At 36.8% G+C, this 27,167-nt stretch overlaps 1 protein-coding gene across 2 annotated transcripts; it reads left to right on the forward strand.

The window, feature by feature from the left end:
* Nucleotides 1-1,806: 1,806 nt before the first annotated feature.
* LOC103708681 (hippocampus abundant transcript-like protein 1) lies at nt 1,807-27,099 on the forward strand. 2 transcript variants are annotated; one of them, XM_008793728.4, is made up of 14 exons: nt 1,807-3,229; nt 5,588-5,699; nt 9,295-9,407; nt 10,180-10,302; nt 10,405-10,613; nt 12,006-12,081; nt 15,013-15,099; nt 15,246-15,326; nt 15,435-15,467; nt 23,253-23,306; nt 23,406-23,447; nt 26,257-26,335; nt 26,418-26,488; nt 26,565-27,099. In XM_008793728.4, the coding sequence occupies exons 1-14, from the start codon at nt 3,065-3,067 to the stop codon at nt 26,652-26,654; spliced, it is 1,335 nt and encodes a 444-aa protein (XP_008791950.2). In that variant the 5' UTR covers nt 1,807-3,064; the 3' UTR covers nt 26,655-27,099. The 2 variants fall into 2 exon arrangements, with proteins under 2 accessions (XP_008791950.2, XP_026661059.2); XM_026805258.2 differs by having other exon boundaries at nt 1,808-3,366.
* The last annotated feature ends 68 nt before the right edge of the window (nt 27,100-27,167 follow it).

Below are 27,167 nucleotides of genomic sequence, written 5' to 3' on the forward strand. Positions count from 1 at the left end.
TTTTTACAATTTCTCATTAATTCATCCTCTCTCTCTCTCTCGTATACATATATGTCTGTGTGTCTATATATATATATATATATATATATATATATATATATATATATATATATATATATATATATATATATATATGAGAGAGAGAAAGAGGAAGAGAGTATTAATTGGGAGGTTGAGGGAGTGAGTTAATGTGTGATTGAAAAAAAGATATAAAATACTCTTAAGAGTTATAAAAAGTAAAGGTATTTTTTATCTAGTGAAAAATAGATAGATTGATAACCTACCATAATAGATAGAGAGTAGGTTATCAATTTCCATATATATATATATATATATATATATATATATATATATATATATATATATATATATATATATATATATATATATATACTTAAATATCTTTGGAGTTCTACAATATTATGTCTCTAACCTAACCATTAAATTTCTAATCTTCTCGATGGCTTCAAGCATACCTTTCTTCGCCCTCGCCAAAGGTTCGGATTCTTGAGCTCCTTCTCGTGCTTTTGAAAGAAAATAAAAATGAATTGAGATTAGTCGGCATGGATGGCTTATAAGGACAAGGATTTTTTTTCCTCTTTAGTTGTAAGATATGAGGGTGGAAAATGATATCTTTTTGAGTTTTTGCTAGTTTGTGTCATGTGGACAATTATTATTATGTATGGTAGTTATCTTTCCTTTACTACTATATTCTGAGTAGTTATACCTCCAATCCCATGTTCTAGGTAGTGGTATGGATGGTAATAAGATAGGCATAACTATTCCGCTCTTCCCATATTTTAGATGCTAGTATGATATATGTAACCATATGTTGGTTTCTACCATGTGACCTACTATGCAAGACAATCACCTTTCTTTCACTATACCCATATTCTGGATAACTACGGATAACTCTCACCCTTCTTGGTTGATACCATATTCATTCGACCTACACTTCTGGTGTTTCAACTTGCACCTTTTTCGGTATATCAGCCTTTAGATTACAGTCGTTGGTCTGGTTATGGTGTAAACAGTATGGATTAAATGTGTTTTTAGCATATTGCTGCTATTTATGGAGATTTGTTGTTACCTTGATTTTTCATTTGAGTCAATAGGGTCAGACCAAACCCCATAGTCGGGGCCCTCACAACCATTCTCACAAAGATGAATGCTCCAAGAGTACCTGTAAATCATGCTAGAAAGTGGAGCTAAGACCCATAATAAAAAAAGCCCTAAGTGTAGTGCATCGAAACCATATAGATTTTCATGTTTCAACTCAAAATTTTTCCATTGGGGTCACCAAATTGCTGTGAAAATCTCTAAAGAAAGGACCACTGTATCAACTTGGGGTGGGCTTGGAGCAGCCCGCAGGTCTCTAGGGCAAAAAAAAAAAAGACCAACAAAGGGGTGGGCAAGCCACCAAGATGGTAGCACGGTTAGAACAGGGCTAAGATTTCACCAGAGTAATCTAGGTTCAAAATGCACGGACGTCGATTAAATGTGGAGACCGGATGCTCTCTATCTGGTTTGCCTGGTGGAGTCGCCATCTGGCCCGCCGGTACCGAGGTGGCGCTGGGGTGATGTACTCACACGTAGGTAATGAACCCAGTGGGGAGAACCCACGGGTCGGAGAGGGTACACGGAAATTTGCGGTTTATATCAAACATTTCATGGTGGAAGGAGGACTCAGTGGGAGCTCCTACGGGGGTGAGGTTTTCTCTTCCCCTCCTATTTTGTATCCAAAAAAAAAAAAAAAAAGAGGTGGGCAAGGAGGGTAGATTGAGCCTAGATGAGACTTGAGGATACTACTGAGAAAGGCTCGAGAGTGAAGCACCCTCTCTAGCTGTAGACATGGTATTGGAGCGATTCCCTTAAATTTGATGACGAAAAGCCTCACACATCTAACTCCATCCCCAAACTCGGCTTAGATAATATCAAGCTAACTTTGATCTAGTCAGATAGCCTGGAAAAGCAAATATGAAGCTTCTTCTATTGTATATTGGATAATGTGTACAAATTTTAAAGGGTGTAATATGTGGTACAACTAGCCTTTTTTTCTCCCCTTTAAGCATGATTAATCTCTAGTTTTGATCACAAACCCTTTTCTAACTAGTTAGAATCTTTGTTTTTCAAGGATAAAAAAAATCAATCCACAGCCATTTAGTGCACCCATCCAAGTTAAAAAGAACAAAAATGAGGGAAGGAATTCTTTGAATGCAAGCCATTATGTGCACCTTTTCTTTTGCATCCACATCAAGGGGGCTTGCCTTCTCCTCATCACCATAGAAACAAAAAGGACTCAGCTTCGGGTACAACTCTTAGAGAATAATTCATGAAAACCTAAAAAACTCAAAAATTAAGTGGGATAGGTCGAAACAACTTTCAAATGTTTCAGCATAGTTAGCATCCAAGCAAGCATATAAATTTAGCATAAATCATATGATTAAACCCTGTGGATTCTTTATACATGGAGTTGTTCTCAAAGTATCCAATGGGGTTAATTTGTCACCTGCAATCTAGCTAAAAAGTTGGTAGTATCCAATAGAAATAATTTGTCACTTGTGATTTAGCTAAAGAGTTGGAGTGCATTGCAATCCAATTATCCCGTTATCCTAGCGTACAAGCTAAAGCCATATCTCCATCATACCATCTCCATCGCTCCCTTTTATTGGTATGAGTGAGCTCAGCACAACAGAAACTTGGCTAGCGACACACGACCATTTAACCCAAATCAGTGCCGGCCGAATCCATTGTCCCCCAAGCAAAGGCAACCCTTCCTTTCTTATCTTCTTGCGCCCGTTACTACCTTTTTTTTTCCCCTATTTATTTGGAGTGTCTCTCACCTTCCTAAAGCTCAAGTGTATAGTTACAAACACACACACACACCCCATCATTTAACTCAAGCAAAGGCAAAACCCTTCCCTTCTTATCTTCCTGTGCTCGTTTCCACCTTTTTTTCCCCTATTTATAGGGGTGTCTCTCACCTTCCCAAGCTCAAGTCTGTAGTCACAAACTCACACACACACACACACACACAGAGAGAGAGAGAGAGAGAGAGAGAGAGATGAAGGAGCTGAGAGAGTTGCTTCACTTGTTTGCATGCGCCTTCCTCTTCTACTTCTCTGCTTTCATGGTGATTCCATCCATCGTCGACATAACCATGGAGGCGTTGTGCCCCGGAAGGGACCAATGCTCGCTGGCAGTCTATCTCGGTGGCGTCCAACAAGTGGTAAACCTCGCTTTCTTGGCTCTCTTCTTCCACCGGGACGATTTTTCTTTCTTCCTTTCTTTCTTTCTTTCTTTTCTTTGGTGCAATTCAAGAAGGAAAAAGGCTTGCTCCAAAGCCATTGCAGAATGGTATCACAGGTACGATATCACTCGAGAAAATACCGTTCTTGATATTTACTGTTTAGTACGTAATGATATTTACTCTTATGGATTCACCTATGAACTTAATATTTAACTACCTCAAGAATTATTTTCATGTCCAAATCTTTCTTTTTTTTTGAGAAACTGATGTTTAAAAGTTTAAGATAAAGTACAATTAGATGTATATGTGCATTAAATGTTTAAATCAAAGCAGTTATTCAGTTTCCTCTAAACTCGAAGGAATCTAGCTACACAAAGTAATGAATACAAGATTAAACTCTCAGTGAACTTTGCATGGATATGATTCTCCCTTTCTTTTATTAAAAAAATTAAAATAAAAATGAGGAAATAACTTTACCTTGGATGCCCGCATTATAAAACAAAAAGTCAGACAGGCCATTATCTGAATCCAAAAGTTATGGTATCCTTTTCTAAAATCGATGTCCATTCCATGCGTCGCATCAATGGACATTGCGAAGGGTATATATGTTCTTGTTTAGGACCAGTCCTACCAGAAGACTGGTAGGAGAGAACAGGACCAGCCGACCAGGCCACCTAACTTTGCTTGGAGATATTTTTCCCTTTTTCTTTATGTCCACAAGTTCTGCTCTTTCGGTGCACTCTAAATCAACTTTAGCTCTTCAGCATCAAAGTGATAACCTACCCCTTGAAAACGATCGTTTGAATATTGCAAAGCTATGAAATTGACATGTAGTTATAAAGATCACTTCCAGCTAATCTTCAGCAACAAATTAAGGCCTCCGATAAGTCTCGAAATTTTATTATATATTTACATAATGGAATAATAAATAGCGTCGTTATCTTGCCATCGTATCATTACAACAATCACCATAGAATGGGAATAACTGGTGGAAATTGACATTTCAGCTACTGATTTCAACAAGATGATAGATTTCAAAATCATAAGTTTCTGTCACAAAACAAATAATATGAAGAAAAAAAACAAATAATTTTTGTTATCAATTATTTACTGCTATAACAGTTACTAATTATAGCCATTAAAATTAAGTCAAATGAACTGACATGGCAATAAACGAGGAGAAAGACCAAGAGAGAGATCGGATATAATAGATTGAATTTCAAGATAAAGCTCAATAAGGCTCGATGTCAAGATCTAGAGGCCAACCCTTTTTATTTCTCTTCCATAAAAAAGTCTTTCTCTTGTGCTGTAGCTAATCTGGCACATTATCTAAATAAGTGCACCAAGCATTTCATACTCAAAAAAAAAAATTCAGACTTCATGAAAAAATGCATTTTGAATTCTTATTTATGTAGAACTTTTGCTTGATATATGCAGTATATACAGTGTGGAAGCAAGCAGAGTCTGATCGAGATGTTGAGAAGTTTGATGAGTTCTATATTAGATGGATTAAATGCTTATCATGTATACATAAGCATGAACTCATTTCTTCTTAGTGGACCTCTCACAATGTTTAGGTCTTCCTTTTGCCTTCCCTGTGCCACTCTCATCTCATATATAAAATCCTAAGTGGAAACAACTACCCATTAGGAATCTTGCATAATATTTTCATATAGATGTCAACTATGCTTATTTAGAATTGAGAGCATGCAGTCTCAAATATCATATGATATGATTTAGCGTAAAGCAATGTAAATCAACAAAAAACTATATGATGGATAATTAGTGAGACTACAAGACTTTTTGTTGCAGTATTTTTTTTCTCTAAAAAAGCAATATATTATGAGTAGTATTGCTTCAACAAGGTGTGCAATAAAACCTTAACATGAGATGAGTTTGCTCATATTTCATTAATGAATCATCACAATGAACCCTAAATGAGGAAAAATTGAGAAGACCAATTATACAGGTAATTTCAAATAACCATCTCAATATATATATTTAAATTGGTATTTTTTTAAGAAAGCTAGAGATCAGCCACCATATAAAGACAAGTTTTTTGTCACAATGATTGGACATGCAAAGGGTTTTTGCTAAACTCTCCTTCTCCAATTTTGGACCATCACCTAGGCAAATGGCTCCTGATTTCTAATTTTTATTTCTTGGGGCCTAATATTTTTCTATGACAATGATTCTTTAACTTATTAGTAATTTTTATAGTACAAACCTATAAAATAACATGCCACGAGTAGTTTATGACATAGACCGTATTGTTTAAATGAATGATATGACATGACTAATTTACCTAATTAACATCCAACAATCCATTTCTTGCAGATAACAGGGCTAGGAACTCTCATAGTAACTCCTTTGATCGGCAATCTATCTGATAGATATGGCCGGAAAGCCTTGCTCGCCCTTCCTATGACTACTGCTATTATTCCCTTAGGTATGTACCATACTCTATATACTCTGAAGAAAGGCTGATATAACTATAAAAGCATAATTAAAAATAATTGCTCAAAAAAATATTACTTTTGTTGGAAAGTAGATTCGATAATTCAAACTTTGTACTAGTATAAATTTTGTCTTGGAGACCATTGAAATACATAGAGTTGTCATACTGGTGACATGCAGTTGTTTCTAGGTTTTCTTTTATGATGGAAAAAAAGAAAAGAAAATGATGCTCTACTAAGAGATGTGCATATCTGCTATATCTCTCTTTTATTGAAGTATTAGATTATTATTGATGGGTAATATAGGATTTGCACACACCACCAAACCTCGTTCTCTATCAAGAGACTTGAATTTTAAATCTTGCCTTCACTGATGTTGGGGGATTTTGGAGTCTTTTTGAGGAAGGCTTATCCTTTTGCACTGTAGCCCATTGGCAAATGAGACTTTCTCTTTAAAAAAAAAAAAGGTATTAGATGAATCATAAAAAGTTAGGAATTTGGACATAAATGGCTCGGTTGTGGGTCTCACAAAAACCTACCAGTAGCTGCAGAGTACATCAAAGTTGAATTAGCATCCTATTATACTTCAGTTGAATATGATCAATAATATGGACTTTATTTTTTTGTTGCTAAAGAAGGCATGTAAAGAATGAATTAACAACAAGGGAAAGTCCTACCATAGATATTCTGAATCTTCAAACCCTCGAGAAGTCAGGATTTGAATAGATTTTTCAAAACCACCTTTTAGATTTCACTAGCTTGATTAGATAGCACATTCAGTAAATGTCTACTTAATAGGAGTAGGAAACAGATTGAAAGCAAAAAAAAGTAAGCTAAGACATCACCAAATCATGAACATTTCTTTTGGAACAGATTTTTCTGGAGGATTGTTACATGCACTTTTTAAATTTCAATAAAAAGGATACTATTTGTCATTGTTACTTTCCAACACCATGAGGGGGTGCTTTGAAAATAAGAAGTTAAGATGCTTGAAGCATTAAAGAAGCAAACACACAGAACCTACCAATTGCAAAGGAGTTTAGATAGAAGTACTTTTACAACCACAAGGTATGCACCTAAAAGAATAGTGAGAAAAAGTACTGCAACTACCCCACTATACTTAGTGGTTAAGATTGTAGAGAAATAACACCATCATGTATTAATAGTACTGTTTAAACACCTAAAATCAGTTCAGATAGAAATTAAAAATAATTAAGAAAACTTTAGTAGAGGTGGATAGCAATTTTTTGGGATGGAATAGACCTGTAGGCGATCGGTATAAACTAATAATAACAATTCAGACGGTTTCTCTACCAAAAAAATCATGGCAACTTAGAAGAATGCTATAAAGTAATGATTTAGAAATTTGTACTTATAGGAATCTTACCATGTATATGTGATAAGAGGTTGCTAACCCTAATTATTTATAATATTTTGATATTATTAGTTTATAATTTTTAATTTTAAACTCTATGGAATGACATATGACTCTATATCTTGTTATATTCATCTTAATCTTCATGCCAACATGAAACCTAATATAAAAGTGAAGGTGATGGAGCCCCAAGTGGACCTTTTATTTTTTTTTTTGGCTTTGCTTACACCACACGACTTGAAAAAATGGTGGTTGCATGACCTATTGTCTTTTGAAGTCCAAAGTGCAAAGCAAAATGTAGACTTGAGATGGGCAACAAGATGTTCCATATGTCTCCTTGCCTTTATTTTCTTTGGCCTAGAGACAAGCAAGGATTAAAAAAAAAAGTCAAAAGAAATGATATTGACTCATTTTTAAAGTTTATCCCTTGAGCAAGGAAGATCTTTGAGATCATATGTGCTGGCCATTTGTGTCATCCCTTTCTCCTTTTAAACCTTTTATCTTTAGTTCCTTTTTTCTTTGCTTGTTCTCTCCGCCATTGAGAATGCAGCAAACTTCGACAAAGAAAGATTCCAAGGAAGGCACGAAGAAATGTTGATAATGTGATTGTGGAAGCACAAAAATTAAAGGCTTAATGATGTATGTATACATGTCGAGCAAGGTTCAACTATAAAGCCCATTCTAATATTGCAAGTTAATTATCATTATAAATGAAACAATAGTTACTGTTTGTCCTGATTTCCCTGGACTAGGGATAGTTAGAAACAAAATGATGACTTGTATAAGATCCAACTTAACCCAATTAGTCAATTTTTAGGACCTGTTTCCTTAATCCCCCAATCCAATTAATACATTCTCGAGTGCGATTCTAATCAAGTTTAGGGGGAATTCAAAAGTAGCTGGGATTTGTGTTATTACCGCCCTCGAACAGTTGATGCAGTCCTCTGCATGGAAATGCTCCCATTTGAAAGCAACTTCATGCAGCAGAGCCAGCTAAATAACCAACATTTTTCAAGCTTGTTCAATAAGTAAAAAAGATCCAATCTTAAGATTTTTCTTTATATTTTAATTTGAGCATTATGATGGTAATGTATTGTTAAGGTTTGAAAGCTCTCCAAAGGATAAACCCTTAGGCAAATAAGGCCCACTAGTAGATCTAACGGCTATTGGCAGATCAAATCTTGAGCTGCTTCTCAAAACCTGGCTTATAAATGAGCTGAGCTTGTACAATGTAGTAGTACACTAACTAGCTCAAGAAAATACTTGTGACCAAGCTTGTTCAAGTGTATTAAATTGAGGGCCTGTTTGGTTGTCCATAACTGGTCATTCAAACAAAACTTGGCTTGCAAGAGTCCAATTTAGGTATTCTTTTGGTTCGAAGTAGAGTTGGAGTGAGTGAATTCAGTAAACTCAAACCCGACTCAAAAAATAGAACAGGTTCAATTTTAAAACCTAACCCGGCCTTACGGATCCTTCAAAATGAGTCGGGTCGGGACAGGGGTCAATCCGACCCATTTGCTGCCTTAAGTAGAGGTGAAGTGAGTGAGTGTAAGAAGAAATAGCTCGAAGTAATTTTGGTCCATCCACTTCAACAAAGTGGGCTCCCACTCAGCCCACTTGTACCAAACTAAAAAGGCCATGCTTGGCTTGGCTTGGCCTATTTTTTTTTATTTAACGAAGAGTGGATAAGCTTGGTCTAACTAGTTTTGCAGCCATAATTGATGCCTTCATGGAATAAGCCAAATGTCTTCTCACTTATGTTAACCGCTAAACCCGTGGAGGCAAACACCCGTGGTTGCAACACGTAAAAGCCCATTGGTTGTATTCAAAGATTTATAATTGCTAAAATAATTCTAGTTTCATGGTCATGAAGTTGCATTTATCTTTGTCAAATGCATAGCAAAAGGCCTTTCATCCTTTTGAAATGTGAATGTTTTCTTTGAGAAATCATGTAGGTGATAAGCAGTCACTTTGATCCATCTCTACAGTTTTTACTTATATTGTCACAAAGTTTTTAAAAAATGCAAAAATTTAAATTTGTTCTTCTTATTTTTTGAGAGAATGGACAGAGATCCACTTTAATTCTATTCACCACATCTAGATTTCTTCGGTTGCTAAGTAGATTGTGTCATTATGGAGGAAAACTCGAGTTCACTAAAAGTTAAATTTTATATTACTAAGGATTATTATTCATTGTCTCATTATTTTTGCAGCTATATTGGCTTATGATCGATCGAGAGCTTACTTCTATGCTTACTACATCATCAAGATGCTTACGGGCATGTTTTGCGAAGGCAGCATGCAATGCCTTTCACTTGCATATGTGGTAACTACTCATACCACCATACCATTAATGTAACAATACATTAACAATCGAATAAGTTAGTTTCAATATATTTTTATATTCTAACAAAAGCATGCATAGAACAATAAATTATTATTAACAATATGTTCGTACATACTACAATACATTAATGATGAAGCTAGTTTCAATAATATTTGCTTCATTGCCTCGAGATGTACCGGACTTTTCTCAACATGAGAATCAAAATTAATCATTGTTGATGGTTCCCAAGAATGTATATCCTCGAAATGGAGAAAATATCCCTAGCTCTAATGCCTAACAATCGAAGATGATATAGTTCATTATAGCGAAGGTAACCACAAACTAAAGTGAAAAAGAAAAATTAATGCGAAATGCACTGATGAGCCGGCTGCATAATTTAGTAAATGCCTAAGCTAGCGCGACATATGGTCTACCAATTGTTTCGATTCAATGTTAAAAAGTGAAAACTAAGACAGCAAATCATCAACAATTTAACCTAAAAATCAAACTTATAAAGGAATTAGATCAAGAAAGCATATATATGCACGCTTGTTATTCTTGGTCCAAACCAGGCATGGGCTATTGGCTTCATGTCTCGCGGAGTCCGCATACTGTCGTAAAATATTTTATATGCGGCACCGAGCGGGCATGGCCGTTACGCACACATCGGATTTCCAGCACCAATCTCAACGTCATCGATTCAGTGTTCTTGATTTTGGAACACGAACTCCAAAGCCATCGGTGACATGCGTTACGTCTCCCTGTGGCGCAGGCGGACAAGGTCGGCGAGCGGCGGCGAGCGACGGCGTTCGGCGTGTTCTCCGGCGTCTCCGCCGCCGGGTTCGTCTCCGGCACCCTCTCCTCCCGCTTCCTCTCCACCTCCTCCACCTTCCAGGTCTCTCTCTCTCTCTCTCTATTCTTTTCTTCTTCTCCCTCTCCTTCTGTCCCCTTCTCTTCGTCACCCTCTCTCTTTCTTCTCCGCCTCCTCTGCCTCCAGGTTTCCGCCATCGTCGCCGTCATCGCGGCGGTCTATATGAGGCTCTTCCTGGTCGAGACGGACCGCGGAGTAGCCGGCGGCGGCGGCGAGGAGGAGGCCTCCCAGCCTCTCTGTTCCACTCCGTCTTCGGACGGCGAATCGTCTCCAAGACTGCCGGCGCTGCCGAAGCTGCCGTCTCTGGAGGACATGATCGGCCTTGTGCGGGGCAGGTATTTCGATTCTTGTTTTGATTTTGATTTGATTTTTTGCTTTGTTTGCTGTTAGTCGAGATCAATCCTCGGGCCCACATTTTTGGATTCTTGATTCTATTTGGTTTGATTGACTTTGTCTTTCTTGGATGGGTTGGAATTGGGAACCGCGTGGAGTAAATAATAAGCTGTCCCCTAATCTCAATCTTGACTCAAATGGTTGAGGTCTGCTGTTCTCTTTATATTTCATGGAATTGTCTTGCTCAAGTGCATGGCGATCGGCTTGCAACAGAAGGGATAGCAGAGAAAGTTCTCATTATGTCTGCAAGATATTTGTGTTTTTTTCTTTTGATATGTTATGAGAAAGACATTAATTTTAAATTAATAAAATGCTATCTAGTGATATCTTGGTGCAGCTGGAAAATTTTACTTTCCATCCTTAACTTTTGTCCCCATAAACTTGTTCTAGCTCATGGAAAAATTTAAACTTCTGGTATATATGCTTACTATTGGGATTATTTTCCTTCACTTGATCTTGTTTACAAACTCCTCTTCACCTATGTCCTGTAGGTGTTACACACATGTTCTTTTTTCCTTTTTTGGAACCTAGCTTTCCATATATTTTCTTCATTTTGGAGGAAAAGAATTTATGTGACTATCCTTGCAAATCTTATCTGTGCAGAGTTGACTTTATGCATGAAATTATGATAAGCTCAAGTTTGTGAACTTGAATTATCTTACTCTCAGTCCACCATTAACTCCTGCATTAAATTTCTTAAGGAGCATACATGAAACATATAAGACTGCTTGGTGGCAAGGAAACCTACCTTATTTTCTACACTGTATAGATGAATAGAGAAGAAGGCAAGGTTTGATATGGTGAGTGTATCAAATTGAGGCGCAAAGTATAGGAATATATAACATGATCCCAATTTTGGTACGGAAAAGAATGGGCTGGAAAAATTGTTTTGTTTTGAAATGTGTTTTCTTTTTAAATAAAAATCTCCCTTTTTAATCTTTTTCTCAGAAAATTCAGCTTCGACTTTGACAATAATGAGACCTCAAATTGTGATGGCTAAGTATACAAGATGAAGTACCGAATGGTGTCCTTACATACATGTACCTTTTCTTGTTGTTTTTTTACTCTTGTATGGTTAAGTGTAAGTGATTTTTCTTACAGACCTTTATTCTGGTAGAGAGGGGAACCCTAGCATGGCAATTCCTTGAAAGCTTATTAATAGAAAGGACATGGAGCATCATTGTGTTTTAATACATAAGTCCTTCATTTGAAATATATGTATTGATTCATTATTTCACAAGCTGAAACATGTGTGCATTTCCATACCAAATAGACTCAACTTCTGACTGATGTTTTTACTGGATGATTCTCAAATTTGCTGCCTTATCATGCAGCTCGACCCTGTCAAGAGCAGCAGTTGTTGTATTTTTCAACAGTTTTGCTGAAAGCGGTGTTCAGAGTGCACTATTGGTACCTTTCATCCTCTACTAATTTGAGATTGTTTTCCTATTTGCTTTGCCCGCAATAAATTGTTGTTACTTAGAAGTCTGCAATTGTCTTATTCTTTTGTTAACCTTGTGTTGTTACTAGAAATCTGCAATTGTCTTATTCTTTTGTTAAACTTGTATTGTTCTTTTGTTAATTAAAAGTATGTAGATGCAAAGGAATAAAATGATCAAAGTTTTAAAAAATTCAAGATAGTTGGAAGCAAGTATCTATAGAGCAGAGTTTGAAATAAAATACTTTTTTTGTTAACTGTGTTGATTTCTGAATTTACCTCTCATGCAATTATAGTGTATATTTCATAGTTATTGAATAGCCTATGCAACTCCAGTGATAGACCTAGCCTATTGCTTGGGAGGTTTCCCAAGTCAGCAAGATGATCGCCAACATGCCTTTCCTAGGTGACCTACAACATTTATGTGACGTCTAAAGATAAGGCATAGGTGTTCATGTGTTCCTGCCTCTTGGTAGCAAGAAACTTTTATCTAGAATGCTATGCCTGCCAAAGACTCAAGTCCCAACAGGACATCCTGTAGGTTACTTGGACGGGGTACTATCCCAAATGTTGGGAGAGGACCATCCCGCCATTGTCCTAGCATCTTGATTGGTATGTCTTGGGACATCCCTTGTCCCACGTGTTGGGACAGGACGGGACGGTGGCATGTCCTGTTCCATGAAAAAACTGGGACAACCCCATCCCACGGAATTTAAAACCTTGATGCCTGCTTTGGTATCTCCTAGGAAACTAGCTCCCACACCATCTTTTTATTGAAAATTTATATTTAAGTTATCCGTTTCCACAAGCTGCATCTAAATTTGCTTTTGGCAAATGTATAACAATTTACCCTATTGTGCTAAACAGCTATTTTGCTCAAAATTTTTTTGAATTGCATAGCACAAGAACCAAGAAGTCAGCAGTTTCTGATCACTGGCTATAACTCTTAGCCTCTTTTATAACAGGTGAACATTAAACATTTTGGTTCCTCCTAGGCAGTCCATTGAAGAGTTATGGGAAAACTTCAATTGCCTTTAACAATCACATGGTCGGCGTGATAACTCGAATTAAAAATGAAGACGATGGTGTGGAACTATGAAAAATTATATTCTTTCTTCATTAAACTTATTACAACCAAAATCAAGCAAAACTAGTGCCCCTTAGGTTATTGAAGGTTTCTTAGATTTTAGATGACTGATAATGAGATATTCGTGATTTGAGGCTTTAATTTAATGAAGGTTTCTTAGATTTTCGATGACTGATAATGAGATATTCGTGATTTGAGGCTTTAATTTAATGATGCCACTGCTTTACACACTTTTTGAATGAAACATTTTTAATGCTTATGTCAACAAGGAGTCATTTTATGGTTAAAGGGCCTTCTTCAAACATGTGTATCATTTTACAATTCCCAACAATTTTTACCCCAATGTCCCTCTTCCCTCTCTCTTTCCCTTCTTTTCCTCTCTCTCACAAAAATTATCTTCATTACCACTCAGTAAGCTTCAGTTGGAGTACATGTTCAAGGTGGTTCCATGATTTCCTTGACCATAAATTGGTCAAATGACGGTACACCTGTGCTTATATACCCTCTTATAAATAAGTGGTAACCACTATAATGTCCCTCTCCAAAAGGGAAGTAGTTGGATATTGTTGCTTCCAAGTTCGATGTCCTACTGTTCTGCTAATTATCCTCCAAATGACTCACTGCACTTCTTCCCAATCATGCAAAGTTACTTTACTGTGAAAATCTTGGGTTCTTTAGTCCGCAATCCAATTAACTTGATACAATTAGAAAATCCTTTGGTTGTTTTCTGTCGAAGAAGCTTTTTTTTATTAATTAATCTCTGTTCTCCAAATAAAGTGTCACAGCAGGACCTCCAGCATCTTAAGGACACCCAGAATAAAATGATAGTATGATGGCCTATTTTCCCATGACAAATTTAGTCAACTAAATCATATAATATGTAAGAGGACCGCTCTTCCAAATAGGGAACATCTACTTTCTCTAAGATTTTGGTAGTTAACAAGAACCAACTAAGAAAAATTTGCGAATTTATGATAAATTGAAGGCCCCACCTTATCTCCTCATGACCATTTTTTTTGGCAAGCTAACTGTTGATATTTGGCGGTTTGGTGAACTTGGGTTGATAAGCATAATCTAAGGCTTGAGAAGAGTTTAAGACAGCAACTTTCAGAGTTAATTCAAAATTGCACCTCAAGATAGCCATGCTGCATTTATGGGCAATTCATTATAAGTAGGTTTACCATCCTTAAATGTCAGTGTTTTCCTATGATATAATTGCAAGAGTAAATTGAGACTGAGCTTTGCTTTACTTTCACCTCTTTAACTTTTTTTTTATGTTGATGGGTGTAAAACCAAGCTTCTCATATATATTTCACTAATTACTGTTTTGTTTTTTTGATAGATACACTAATTACTGTTTTAACTGTATGCCAACCTACTCATCAACATGAGCAACTGAAGTGAAAGCCTAATGCATGTGCTTGTGGGATTTCTGCAAATGAATCATATGATCTATACACCTTAAGGATAAAAGGCCAACTTCTGATACCCTAACAAAAATGTTGAACTATAATTTAAACCATATTTATATAACTGATTTATAAAAGAATAGATATCCCGATAAACTTTAGTCTGCTTTTCAACTTGATGGAAACAAAGTCTAAGCTTTCGAACAGCTCAACTTTCTAACAATTAAAATGAATGTATATTTGCATCTGCAGTTTTTTCCCATATATTTTTCAACTTTATTTTGAGAGTACTTTTACAAATCAGGGACTTATGCATCTGCATATTCCTTCATGTATAAACTTTAATTTCTGCATGCCTGTCTTGAAGGTTCTGATTACTTATCAGTTTTTACTTGATATCAACACAGTACTTCCTAAAAGCACAGTTTCAGTTCAGCAAAGATCAATTTGCTGATCTGTTGCTGATCATCGGGATTGCAGGAGCTTTCTCGCAGGTACGATTTTTCTGTGATGGTGCTTGACACTGTTTGCTTGTATAATATCTGTAAACTTTCACAGTTACTCATGTGCATGCATTTCTATGTGCATGTACAAGCATGTAACTAGAAATGGTTTCAACTAAGAATGTCTGGTCTTGCAGCTACTCCTGATGCACTTACTAATTCCTACTTTGGATGAGGAGAAACTCCTTAACATAGGGCTCCTAGCAAGCTGTGCACATGTAACTTTCTTTTAGTTTTGATCATTCTCTCTCATATTTGATTTTTTGTACTAATCAACCTTTTATTACTTAATTCTGACTTGCTGAAATTTTCTCAAAATTCTGCAGCTTTTTCTTTATAGCATTGCATGGTCATATTGGGTAAGTTTTTCTCTCAGCCTGCTAATTTGTGTGGGCATCTTTCTCTTAAACTGTTTGTCTAATCGTAATGGTTATTTATATTTAACTATCCATTTCTTCTAAAGTCTATTAATATATGTTCGGACCCATGTATTCATCTGCACATCTATATATATCGATACATAAACACATAAGAATGGTCATGGATAATTGTAACGTGTGTTTTTCTTCTAATTCTAGATGTCCATCTGTCAATATCTCTGCTATAACTAATATTTGTTTTTTCTTATAATTTTTATATGATATATTCACACAAGAAAGTCAGTGCTCTAATAAGTTGTGTTAAGAGATAATTCATCTCATCTTTACACTGCTTCAACAGAGATGACTTTGAAACAACTTCATTGATAGTACATAGAGCTGATCATAGGCTTGACGGCCCGTCCTTCTCGCCTAGTCCAGCCCAAAATTTGGAGGGGCTTGGACGCTAAAAATAGGCCTATGGGATAGGGCTCGGCAAAAAAAAGGCCCGATCTGAAAATCAGGATGGGCCAGAAAAATAAAAGATTGGCCCGGCCCAGCCCGACCCGAGATAATTATACATATTTAATATATATTTTATATGTTAATTAGATTAACTAACTATATATTATAATAATAAAATCTTATACTATATGTTAATGAATACATCAATATCGAGTCTATTGGATGGGCCTAGTACTCACCTTTCAAGATTGGACCGGGCCTGGACAAAACATAGAGACTCGATATTTGGGTCGAGTCGGGCCAAGCCTGGTTATAAACATTGGGCCTATTTTCTACTGTATAGCCTGGTCAGACATTTGATCATCTCTAATAGTACATTTCATTTAAGACAATGCTGATTTTCTTTTGTAATACTAGCTATGGGGCATGTGGTAGTGGTGCAATTAGTGTCTGCTGTGCTGGTAGCGGGCTCTGGACCGGTTGCCCGGGGCATGGGTCGGTACGGACCCATATTGTGTCGGGCCTGTATCGACATAGTAGAAGAGGTGGGAGAGAGGGAGAACGGAAGAGAGAAAAAGAAAGAAGGGGGAGGCTAGTGGAGGTTGGAAAGCCGCCACGCGGAGGAGGCCGGGGAGCTGTCGGGGAAAAGGCTGAGGAGGGGCTTCGCCTCCTTCGTGCTGTGACTCCTTGGCCTTCGCCTCCTCCACGCGGTGGCTCCCTAGCCTCCGCCGGCCGGCCTCCATCTTCCTCTCTCTTTCTTCCTCTTCCTCTCCCTCTCTCTTCCTCCTCTCTCTTTTTCTTTTTTTTCTTCTCCTTCTTCTCCGTCGCCGGTCTTGTTTTTGTTGCCGAAACCGTTCCGATCTGCCGCCGGTATGGCTCAAGATGCCCCAAACTGGGCGGGTCAAGACGGTTCCGCCGACCATGGGTGCAATCCACAATTGAGAAAAAAGAGGAGCAGGGAGGAATAGATATGTTTTAAAGAGAATTCAATTTGTTTGGGAGTTTTATAGGGCTAGAATGGGCTCCGGCCAGCCCGATGCCTATTGGATTGGACCGATTTTGGGTTGGGCCCGAAAGAGTTCAGACCGAGTTTGGGCTTAAATGTATAGCGCATCCCATTTATTTTTTGGGCCGGTCTCGGGTATGTCATTGGCCCGGCCCTAGCCCGAGCTCGAACAAGGCCTGAAATAGAGCCCAAATGTAGGCCTAAATCAATTTATTTTTCTATATTGTTATTTAGAGAGAATAATGAAGAAGTAAATGACAAATTAAAATGTGTTTAGCTGAGAATAATATATCATGTATCATTTACTTGTGTTATAGATGAGAGCCTATTTTTTAATTAGCTTATTTATTTGTGAATCAATATTATGAAATATTAAACTTCAATTAGATTTGGGACAGACCTATTTTTGGCCCAAACGGATATTTCGGGTTGAACTCAGGCCTAGGCTCGGGCCTAAATTATCCAAAATTTTTTGGGCCTAAGCCCGGACCGAAGCCTAAAAAATAATTTGGGCCGGGTTCGGATAGAGGCATGGCCCGACCCGGCCCATTTCCAGCCGTAGAGTTTTAAGGGAGGGGTTGATCTGATTGGTAAAGAATGTACTTAAATTTTGACAGTTAACGTAGGGGAGAGAGTGAGTGACATAATAATGTATTGCTTAAGATAAGTGAGAGTGTTTTGAAATGTTTCCTCATTCCAAAACCATCATTTTTGTATATAGTATAGATAATATGGAGTCAAATTTACCTAGGGTAAAAGCTAACAAGGGTCAAGATCAACATATCAACTTTTTCATCATTCAAAACTCAAGTATCAATTCTAGCATTTTTAGAACTATGCCTTGATTGGCTAGAGTCATTTTTATCCTAGAGTTATTCAATTTCCGGTGTACACTCTAGATGAATTCCTATAGTGAATTAGATAAACACAAACTAGTATCAGTGCTTCAAAGCTAACTACAGATGTTAAAATCTAGGAAGCACAAATACTTCAAATCACATGCTATGTCCATATTTGTATCCATATCAAATAGTGATACTCGTTGGATACTTCTCGGATTCATGTTCTGTACTTGTGCTAAATATCCATTTTTTAAAGATTAAAAAACACTCTGGATTTTGGGATATACTTTCGATACTTTCCCAATACCTCCACAAATGAGGGGGAGAGTCAATTTATAGTCTATTAATATTAGTATTTAGACATAAATTATGGATTGTGGTCAATGAGATTTTACTAATGGTGAATTTGTAAAAGTTAATGATACAGTACAAACTACAAAGTATGGGCTATTTTATTTTGATAGCCTATTATGCTTGGTCAATGTTCTATATATAGCACTCGTGTTTGTCTATATGCATAAAATAAATGCATGCATGCTTGCCTACATACATATATACATATCTATATGTTTCTCAATATATTCTAGTTGCACCACATCCTACATTTTTAAGATTTGCTATATTGACATATTTGTATCCTATATCTGTGTCCGTGCTTCATAGGCTAAAATGTTGTACATTTTCTGGGCTTAAGATTCATTATTTGTCTAAAATTGTCATCTTTTCATTCAAGAAATCTAAAGCTTCTTGTAATTTTTTAAAATAATTTAATAATATATTATAGAAATAGATGCATTTTTCCCCTCTCACCCTCTTTGTGTGTGGGGGTGCCTCCTCCCCCTCCCCAATCTTCCAAGTGAAATTGCTTAATAGATCCTATTATGAGTCTGAATAGCTTATTTTCTTAATCTATCTTTAAACCTGCAGTTTTGCATGCATGTATTATGTTTTATGTTCCATATATTGTGGAACATGCTTAAAATAGTCATTCAACTCATATCATTGTGCCATTTCATGGTTCTTGTTAACTAACTATTATACTCAAAATCTCAAGCTATTAGAAATGGGTTAAATAATGTATAATATATCAAACAAGGTTCGTTGTCTCGGTACCAGACCTCGTACTGCTACCATCCTAATATAGTGTCGGTATGCTCGATATGGTACCCAGTTCGGCATACCGAGTGTTGATACGCCTCTGTACCGCATACTGGTTCGGTATTGGTAAGGTACGGTATGATTGGTACACACCGATACCAACCAATATGGCAAACCTTGATATCGAGCTTTAATAACCCTCCACGTGTGGCCTGGACCACATATATGAAGGCATAAAAGATCAAAAACAACTCACGGCCTGGACCGCATACATGAAGGCATAAAAGATCCAGAACAACTCAAGCTAACAACTGGAAAAAATGGACTAAATAGGATTTGAACTCGCGAACTTTGCTTCTGATACCATGTTAACTAGCCATTAGACCTTGAATGCTTAAGCAGATGAGGAAGGGGTCAATAATGTATAGAAGACCAACAATTAGAGAATAATATATTCCTAATATAGCTTAATAATATTTGATGTGTATGCCTAATAATGTTTCGGTAACATTACAAGACTATAAGAAGCATGAATTCAAATATTGGCAGAACAAGATCGTACCATCGATATTGTACCTAAGGTTTTAAGTTCTGGCGGGATGGGGGGTGTCTCGGTCATCCTATCCCGTTCTTGTGAGAAAATAGGATTGGGATAGGATTGGTCTGAAACTCATCGACGCTAGGAGAGAAAAAAAAAGAGAAAAAAATCAGGTACGCCGTACCGGTACCGGTGGGCATACCGGTCGCCTACCGGACCAGTACAGTTCTGGTTCGGACCGATTTGAACCGGAACCGAAGCGGCCAACAGAGCGTAGGTGGGCTGCCAACGCGGGGAACCGCACGCAGGCGCGGTTCCCAGCGCGGAGAATCGCCCGCGGGCTAGCTGCCTAGTGCGGGGAACCGCGCGTGGCGCGTACCGGTGCGAACCGGTATGGTTTGCACCAGTATTGGGCTTGTACCGCTCGTTTTCCATGCTTGAACTGGACCGATCCGGTACTGGCTGAACCGGTTGGTACGGGCCGGTTCGGCATACTATGGAAAAGATAGAAAGGAAAGAAAGATGAAGAAAAGAAAAAGTGAAAGAAAAGAAGAAGATGAAAAAGGAAAAAAAGAAAGTGAGAAAAAAAATGAAAGAAAGGAAGGAAAAAAGGAAGAAAGAAAAGAGAAAGAAAGAAAAAATAAATAAAAGAAGGGAAGGTAGACGAAAAAGAAAGGTAGGAAAGAAAGATGAAAAAGAGAGAGAAAGAAAGGAAGAAAGGAAGGAAGAAGGGGAAAGAGATAGAGGATATGTATGGGGATGCATGAATGGAACCACCACCAGGACGGGGCGGAATAGCAGGGCATCACATTCTATGGAAAAACTGGGATACCCCCATCTCACAGGATTTAAAATCTTAATTGTACCCTTTTGACATGAAACTAACAGTAATACAGATGTCAGGGCATCAAATCAACATAAGATCAAGATATATTGGCCATCCAGATCTAGATTAACTAATATCAAGACTGGTATGCCAATACAAAGCTTATCCCCATCGGGAGGGCAAACTTTTTTTTTTCAAGATCACAAGAATGGGGGCAAACCAGCCACCTCAATCTGTTCCTACTAGTATGAGCCAATACCAAAAAGACAATTTTTTCTAAAAAAATATGAATGGCCATGTTGGCTAATGTAGCGTGAAATGTGAAAGACAAATTAATCCAACATTAAGCCTGGTTCAAAATCTTACTAGGAATAAAATTGTTCGACTCATTAATACAAGGAAACATGCTAAAATTATTCAACCATTTAATATGAAAATGAAAACTAATGCCGATTCTAAAGAAAATGAAATCCATTAGACTTTTGACCAAAACTTTTTGAACTTTGCATCCATCTATCAAAAGACTTATAAGCATTGACCATGATTTGTAGGGACTAGGGAACAAAAATTCCTTATGCTAGAGGCAATTTAATGATTTTAATCCTATAGTCGATTTTGCAATGAGACAACAAATGTCAATTAGATCAATAAAATAGGCAGTCAGATAAACTTCAATTCAATTCATATCCATATTGCTCATCGAAGAAAACAAAAGAAGGCTGACTTAATATCCATATTACTTATCAAAATTCCAAAAGAAAAAGGAAAAACCAAAAGAAGAGCAAAAAGAACCTTTCGAATTTGCATACCGGTGTGGCACTAGTTTGCACCACCATCATGAGAGTTGGTATTATACGGATGAGTACCATATTGATGCTGGGAAAAACTGGTACTACCCTTATGCTGATATTTCAGTCCTTGGTAAGAATGAATTTGATTGAAAATTTTTCATCAAAAATATTGCACTTTTTTTGTAGCAATAATTTGCTGGCAAAATATGCCTTGTGGGCATGCTATAGGAGAGGTTGGCAGTTTAATCATAATTCTATTCAACATCTTTTCAATCATACACCAATTTTAATGGCTTTGTACTATCCCACCAAAAACATGAAGGAATAATTATAGCTCTTAGCTAATATATAAGAATCTAGCATAATGAATCATCCAAGATATCTATGTTAATTGCTGTTTAAGATATGCATGCATAGTCTCAAGTACCTTTCTAGGCAAGATCCATGTACCCTAGATTCATATATTCAAGAGCCGTATGGAATATGACATAAAAGTAAGAAATAGAAAATTGGCAGCAAAGAAAAGGGAGGGAAAAAGGTCAAAAGACAATTGAAAGCTCACAAGAGGAGAATGGTACAAGATTCAGTATAAACTCTCTCTCTCTCTCTCATGTTGGTGAACATAAAAGAATTGCAGTTCATATTCCGAGATGCAAGCATATTGATGGGCTTGTTAACGGGGGGGATGAGCTTACTAGTAAAAGAGAAAAACAGGATCCTGCCAAAAGGGGAAAAAACAGGAGGGCTTCACTTGAATTATGTGCTGACCAACATATACAGTGTGGAAAGCAGCAATTGCAGCAGAATTTTAGGAAAGGTTGGCAGGAAAAAGAAGGGGGATGGGGGAGATTGTGTCGCAACTTTATGTCTCCCTACCGACACTACTCATCTGAGAGTTTAATAGAATAAGTATTTCTCAATATATAAATCTTTTGTTGCATGTTCAATCAAGGTACGTCGTACTAGCCCGAACCGGATGGTATGAGGGGTACCGTACCATACCGGTTCGGTACCGATACTTAGTATGGATGGTGTACCGACACTCGGTATGCCAAAAAAATTTTATACCGTACCGTACCGACACTGTGCTTGTGTGGCACCAGCATAGGGTTTGGTATCGAGACGGTGAAATTTGTGTTCAATTCTTGGAGGAGGTGTGGAAAACAAAAGAATTCTGACAAATTGGGTTCTCTAGCTGTTTGGATGTTGGGAAAACTAAAAAAAAATAGAAATAGATTTCTACATTTGACTAGAGTTTTCCTTTTTCCTTGGAAAATATTGTCCTTTTCCTTTTCCTTTTTCTTAGTTTCCTGAAAACAAACATATTCTTAAGGAAAAACCTAAATCTCAATGTTGACTCTTTTCCTTTCGAACTTATTTTACTGATAATTTGTTTTATGTTTTTTGTTACATTTAACAACCAATGAACTTAATATTCTTCTATTCTGTCAGAAAATTAGCCAGAGTTTTGACCTAAATTTGCTTATTTTAGTACTTAGTTTATTAAAGTAACTTTTGCAACGTTTCAATCAATTTTAAAACTTCTTGTTTACTGCTTGTAGAAGCCTATTGTGTCATCTATCTCAAGGATTTAACTATCGAATTAAGAACCTATACTGGTCACCCATCAGTAGGTATGTACCTTGATATGGGGATGATAGGGGGTCAATGAGCCTCGATACAAATAATCAAAAAGAAAATAAGGCCTACCAAGCATTATGGGTTGATATGCCTTGATATAGTGCGGCATGGGGTTGTATCCATTGACACGGTGCAATATGGGATGGTTGGAGCCTAGCTCCCTAAAATTAGTTTATGTCGTGGTCCCCTGACCAGTCCTTGGCTACAAGCTATCAGCAGCATTTATTCATACTGCTAATACCTTGAAAAAGTGCTGCAAATATCTTTGCCAGAATTTCTTGTGGCATTTTCTTATGTACCAGTTTAGGATGGTGCCAGCAATTAATTGCAGATTTTTTTTTGCAAATGCTGATAAAATTTTATTTATTAATGGCATCTATAAGTGCTGTTAAAGTCTCAGTTCCTGCATTGTTTTCATGTTTTTGGTGGCACTTATGTTTGCTGATAATGAACCATTTGGGACACTTGAGGGAATGTTGGTAGAAAAGCTGCATTTATAGGTGCCTAAAATATATATTTCAATAGCGATTATTTGTTGATTTTTCTATGAAGTGCCACTAATATCGTTTAAATTGCAGGTTCCTTATTTAGCTGCTATATTTGTAGTTTTGAGTATTTTCATCCAACCTTGTGTGAGTGCTTTCTATTGATTGCACTAGATTTCTTTGCCTTTTTTTTAATTTTTTGTTGAGCATAACTTCTTAGTTGTTGAACTTCCACTCTTTGAGCAGATAAGGAGCATTGTATCCAAAAAAGTTGGACCAAATGAGCAGGTATAAAGTCATAACGTTGCAAGTTTATTTTGGTTTAGATGCTGATGAACTTTGCTATAATCTATCTAAGAATGCCACATTCAGATCACTGGTTTATCTGTTTGAGACATTTTACTATTCTAGTTACATAATGTTTCTCACATATTTCTTGTTCTCTAATTACATTTATGGCCTGCTGGCAATTTAAATATTTCACATGTCATCTTCCCCTTTGTCTAGATAATCTCCAACTCAAGGAGAACTTAGTTGTTTGTTCCTTAGTCATATGTGCTTAAGTTGTAACCCACAAGGTAGATCTCCCTATCCACCAGCTATGTTTCTAGATCCCATGGCAGGCCTCTTTTATGCTAAAATATTCTTTGCCAAGTATTTGACAAATCAAAAACTGTGCGCATTTCCATAGCCTTCTTCACTTAGATTTGTACTCTATAGTTGAAACCATGCTGATGGAAAAATACTTGGATAATTATCATGGCAAATTATGAATATTTATTTTCTTAGATTTGTGTATCTTATTCTTGTAGTACTACTAGAGAAACCAGGTTTACAACTTCTATAAAGTACCTACATGAATTGATACTCCGGTTATTGCATTACACTTAATTATAAGTGAATTTACTGGTTATCACCGGATTACTGATCTTGGTTCCTATCAGACTCATACCAATATTTAACTAGTTTTTCTTGCATCGATTGCTTATCCTCGCCGAAAGAAGGCTTTTTTTAAGTTTCTACAGTGGTTTCAAAAGCTGCCTGCGTCAGCCTTCTTTACCAGTCTGTACATGTGTCAGCCATGAGCCAGTATGGGAGGATAGCTGAACTAGCCCCATATAGGAATGAACCAAGCTATACTGCCTGTTACCACTTGGCATGAGTCTTTAAAGGCCTTTTCAGCAATGTGGGTATGAATTGACTGAGATTCCAGGAGCTACTAAGCCCATTTCTGAAATTCAAACAATGATCATCCAATTCTTTAGTCTCGAAAAATATTCAACCTTAGTAAATAATCTCTCCCCTTTTTTAATTTCTTGAACAATTTGAGAATAAATTAGTGTTTAATTTGAAAAAACTTGGGGCGGTATGTTATTCCTGGACTTGGTGGTCTTTGTTCACTGGATTCATGTAAATCCAAAAATAATCTGAGCAAATGGTGTTTGTTTGATGCTTTTACCATATTTTGCACAAAATGAGGATTACAAAATCTCCAGCATATGTTGAAATCCATGACTTGGGATCACATTTTTTTCCAAAAACATAGAATTAAGACAATAATGCATAAGAAAAATGCAAAAAGGAGGCCAAACAAGCCATACTAGGCAATGTTACTTGGACATGTGACAGGTGTGAATTGTCCAAAAGAATCGGCCATGAGGACACATTTTTGTGTACACATGAATATATACTAACGTATGCTTATTATAAATAATATGCTAGATCTATGCTGTTTAACTTCATAAAATTTGACAAAATGTTTACTAATTACTATCTTAGGGTTAAAAAACTTTATTATGGAAGTTGCCAAAAGTAGATACATCATATTTTGACAGTAGAAGTGTCAAGAATTATCATGAAGTGACCTAAATGTCTAAGTGCCAACATGTTAAAAACCCAAAATTTGGAGTGTCCAAGTAACAAAGAGGCATACGACCCTATCAAAGCATATTTATATATAATATATCTATCCCCTTTTATTGGCATGGCTCACATGACTTGTGGTCAGTAAAAGTTCAGTACTTGATATTTTGAACCTCGAAACCAACAATGACCAAACTAAGTTTGGGTTTGTGATTTTGAAAAATTCTAGAGTCCTGCATCTTGTTCCTTATGGAGAAGGAGATAAAGTTGATGGAGAGGAGATATGAAACAAAACAAAAAAAGGTGATACAGAGTAGAAGAGATATTATAAAACCCACCACAGTAAAAGGTAACAACAAAAAGGAGAAGGCACTACTTAAATTTATTCATGACAAATATAAAATTGTTTTCCAAAATAAGCATAACATGGCAAAGGCACATCTTCCCTATTCCTGAACATCAACTCAATTTATCTCGAGCCTATAACTTCTATAAAAGTAAACTATTGATCAACCTAAATTTCACTATAGGGAAGGTTTGGAACCCTACTATACCCATGACCCTAAATGACTTTATATACAACTGCATATTGTTCCTAGTCACGTCACAGAAAGAGATGCCCAGTTTACGAGGTTTTTGCCACTGTAGGGTCTGAGGAGGGTCAAATGTATGCAACCTTAGCCCCGCACACATAGAGAGGCTGTTTCCATATTTTGAACCCATGACAACCAGGTCGTAGTGGAGCAACCTTACTATTATTCCAAGACTCACCCTCTTTTCTTAGTCACATCATATGCCTTACTAATTCCTGTACGCATATTCATAAGTTATACATCTGCATATTTATAGTACTTTGCACTAATCAAATTATAACACTGCCTAAAATTAGCAAGAATGCACTTTTGCATTATTTAGTTCTAAATCTAACTTAAGATAAATGGCTTCACAACTAGATGAGCTGTTATAATCAGGAAGTGGTCTGCTTTGCATTAACATCGATCTTAGAAGACTGATTTAATTTTAGCACAACTTTTTTATGTTAGACCTGTTAATATTATCTGCAGTTCTACCATTGGTGCCCATTCTGGAGCTCCATTGTAATTAAATATTTAACCTGGTATCCAATTTTTACAAGATTCTGGCTTCTTACTGCTCAAACTGCTGTTATAAATCCGAGATTCTTTGCTCTATCTTAATGCATTCATGGTTGTCTAATAAATCTTGCTTGTTTCAGGGAATGGCCCAAGGATGTATAACTGGCATCAGTTCATTTGCTTCAATTATATCTCCATTCATTTTCACTCCGCTAACAGGTAGTTAGTCAATTGGTTATTCTTTAAAACACTGTGGTTGTATGAAAAGTTCATAAATTGGACTGCCTTCTTTTTCCTTTAGCTTGGTTCCTGTCAGAGGATGCACCATTTAAGTTCAAGGGCTTCAGTATCATGTGTGCTGGATTTGCATCGGTAAGCACTGAGTCACAATCACGTTCCCACTAGTTCTTGTAGTGCTTTTGATATCATTAATCAAATGTTTGTGCAGTTGATAGCCTTCGTGCTTAGTATTATGATGAGGGCTGCACCTCCAACTACAAGCCAGAAACTTGTGAATGGCATTTATGTACAGGCCTGATGCTCAAGAATCTGAATTCAACTCAGCATCTCATTCAGTTGTTCATATTCTGACGATTGGTTAAATGTAAACAAGTGGCATTTGAGAAGCAGAGATTTTGCAAACTGCTTATCCTAGACACTTGCGGCATTATTCCATTGTATGGACTTCTCTGCTGCTCTTGAGCGTATAATCTGACAAGTTAGATGGCAGCTTGTCCTTTGTTTGAGGCCACAGATAGGGAAGGCAAGATGCAGAGTCATTTCTTGTAATTATGTTCGTTTAGATGGCTATTTCTTTCTCTTTAGGTTTTTAGTCTCTTCCTGCTGTGTGACTGCTGCTGCTTCCATGGCATGTCCCGGTGCCCTTACAGTGATTCAACAGGTACGAAGCACATCTTCTTTGTAATCTGTATAGATTATAAACCAAGCACTAAGCATCAAAAAATTAATTTGTCCACAATGAAGCTTCTTTGTCATGCTCTGATCAGAATGCAAGATCATAATAACTTAATGCCAACAAGCAAAGATTGTT

Source organism: Phoenix dactylifera, chromosome 2, assembly GCF_009389715.1.
Source record: "Phoenix dactylifera cultivar Barhee BC4 chromosome 2, palm_55x_up_171113_PBpolish2nd_filt_p, whole genome shotgun sequence".
Lineage (NCBI taxonomy): Eukaryota > Viridiplantae > Streptophyta > Magnoliopsida > Arecales > Arecaceae > Phoenix > Phoenix dactylifera.